We start from the raw sequence: 2,383 nt of genomic DNA on the forward strand, positions 1-2,383 counted from the left end.
CTAACATCTTTAGCAGCCACCATTCTTGTTTTTGAAAAGTCATTCTCGCTGCATCTTACTGCACATAGCCTTGCAAAATGGAGCCTCATGTGATTTTGCAAATCCAGCAGCCTAACAAGGTAACCAGATATGAGTGGTACAGTACTTTATATGAGCTTGGTGATAAATTAATGGTAAAATTAGTTAGAGTTTTTTCAAAAGACATTTTTGTACCATTTGCCCTGTGGCTCATAACGGGCTACAATCCATACATCTTCTGGTGTGTCAATGATGCAAAGTCCTGTGTCAGTTCACCAAAATTGAGCTTGAAGATTTACCAGGCCTTTACCAGGCCCTGCTGATCAAAGCAACTCCACTGAAATTAAACTGTTTTAAATGCTGGTTCTTACCTCTTCATCTTTCAAGTAAGAAAATGAGAAAACACCAGTAAAATATGTATTTTGGTCCGTCCATTCTGTGTGTTACAACAGGATCGTCGTACACGGGGAAAGTTTTGCCGGAGCAATTGTGCCTTCTTCAGCCAAACCATTCAACTTCCAAATGGAATACCAACTCACAGAGGAGCAGGTAACAGGCTGTGTGTCCATGTATAAACATGTAAATGTGAAACAATTTCACAAAGAGAACTAAAACAGTAAAATATGTAAAGAACTACATAAAGGCCAAATTCTGTTCTACAGAATTGTGCTAAACAGCTTCCTCTGTGGTTTCTGTTCAGGCACTGGAGGTTAGTGATCATTACCCGGTGGAGGTTCTGCTGAAGGACCTCACAAAAGTCGCCTCCAACGGTGATACTTCTGGAACACTGGAGACTGCAAATCAGAAAACAACTCAATCAAAGTTTTTGTTCTTGTTTGTTGCCAGCCACCTTGTCTTGCAAATGTTAACACAGTAATTTAAAAATATATCCGGACAATCTCAGGACAGCTGGCTTCACAAACTGATGAGAACTTCACAATTCCCCAACTGGAGTCCAACTTGCCAAATATCACTGATAACACTCCACAGGAATGCCTCCTGATGTTGGGTTCGAGATTAGGAAAAGAAAAACTTGACTTTTTACCATTAAGTATTGCATCTATATTTAACAATTTATCTACCTGTGTGTCTGTGTGAGATACCTCAGTATGATGAATCAGTGCTTCATAGCACTGCAGAGATAAATAAATCGTTCCTTCAGTTTAGGAAAATGATACTTTTTATCAATTTCCTGAAATTGCATTCAAGGTAGAGAGCAACAAGAAGGTGCTCCAGAATGCTGAATGACAACTGCAGTATCATCAAAGTTTTTATTGCAAACAATCTAAATAACTAAATGCTATCAATTTAAGGAAAATGACCCTTCCTAAGTCCCGTCCCTTTTTGATCTTTTTTCAACTTTCTCCTTTACTGTACTGAGATATGCTATGTGCTAGGCTCTCTATGTATGTAAAATGCTATAAATGCTGTATATACTGTGAAAATGACAATAAAGACTGATATTGATATTGAAAAGACAACCACATTTTAAAGATGGTTAAAACATAAAAGCGACATATGTTAGCTAATGTTAGCAAAAAAATAGCGAAACACTTTTATCTTCGAAAATGTGGTTTTCAATATAGACAAACCTAGCATAGGTTTTTAAGTAACCTACAGGAAGGGAGAAAGTTAACCAGGTTCCAAAAGGGTTGGGGTTAGGAAGGGTCAATTAATCCAGTATCTCAAGGGCACAAATCATGAGAGAACAAATTAAGTAGTTCAACAGTACAAAGCCACTGAAATAATTATATGGAGCACATAAATTATTAATGTAACGGAACTATTTATCAAACAATTTCTCTATAGAACAGTGCTAAAATATAGAAAAGAATACCACTATTATTAAATGTTCATACCATATACATAAGCTATGAACTTTATAAATACTTTTTGGAATGCTTTATATGTTAAATTTGTCATAAACTCAAGTCAAGTCATAAACTGTCTTGTGACATTCTTTTCAGTAGACATTCCTGAGAATGAGGAAGAGAAATTCTGTCTAATAACCACCGGCCAAACCTTGACGTTTCTTGTTTTTCTTCTAGTATATTCTTCCTCTTTTTCTTCTCATGGCAGTCTGTTTAATTGTTTACTATCATATTCTCTCTCCTGTTTTCTCTGACTCCATGTTTATTTTATACTTGACTCTACACTGTAAAATTACAATAACGTCAGGTCTAATTAAAAGTCCAGTGTGTAACATTTACGAGGATCTATTGACAGAAATGGAATATAATATTCATGTTTTCATGAGTGTATAACAACCTGAAAATAAGAATTGTTTTCATTACCTTAGAATGAGCTTCTACGGAGTCTACCATGTTGAACGGCTATGTTTCAACAGTAGCCCAGAACGGACAAA

At 36.0% G+C, this 2,383-nt stretch overlaps 1 protein-coding gene across 1 annotated transcript in view; it reads left to right on the forward strand.

The window, feature by feature from the left end:
• Positions 1-2,227, forward strand: part of dnase1l1 (deoxyribonuclease I-like 1) — a 7,116-nt gene extending 4,889 nt beyond the window's left edge. The window contains exons 8-9 of the mRNA XM_035657302.1: positions 471-567; positions 719-2,227. Coding sequence (XP_035513195.1) covers positions 471-567; positions 719-895 — 274 coding nt within the window. The 3' untranslated portion in view covers positions 896-2,227. The remainder of the gene's footprint in view (positions 1-470; positions 568-718) is intronic.
• The last annotated feature ends 156 nt before the right edge of the window (positions 2,228-2,383 follow it).

Source organism: Morone saxatilis, unplaced genomic scaffold, assembly GCF_004916995.1.
Source record: "Morone saxatilis isolate NCDOM2014 unplaced genomic scaffold, NCSU_SB_2.0 Contig15, whole genome shotgun sequence".
NCBI lineage: Eukaryota > Metazoa > Chordata > Actinopteri > Moronidae > Morone > Morone saxatilis.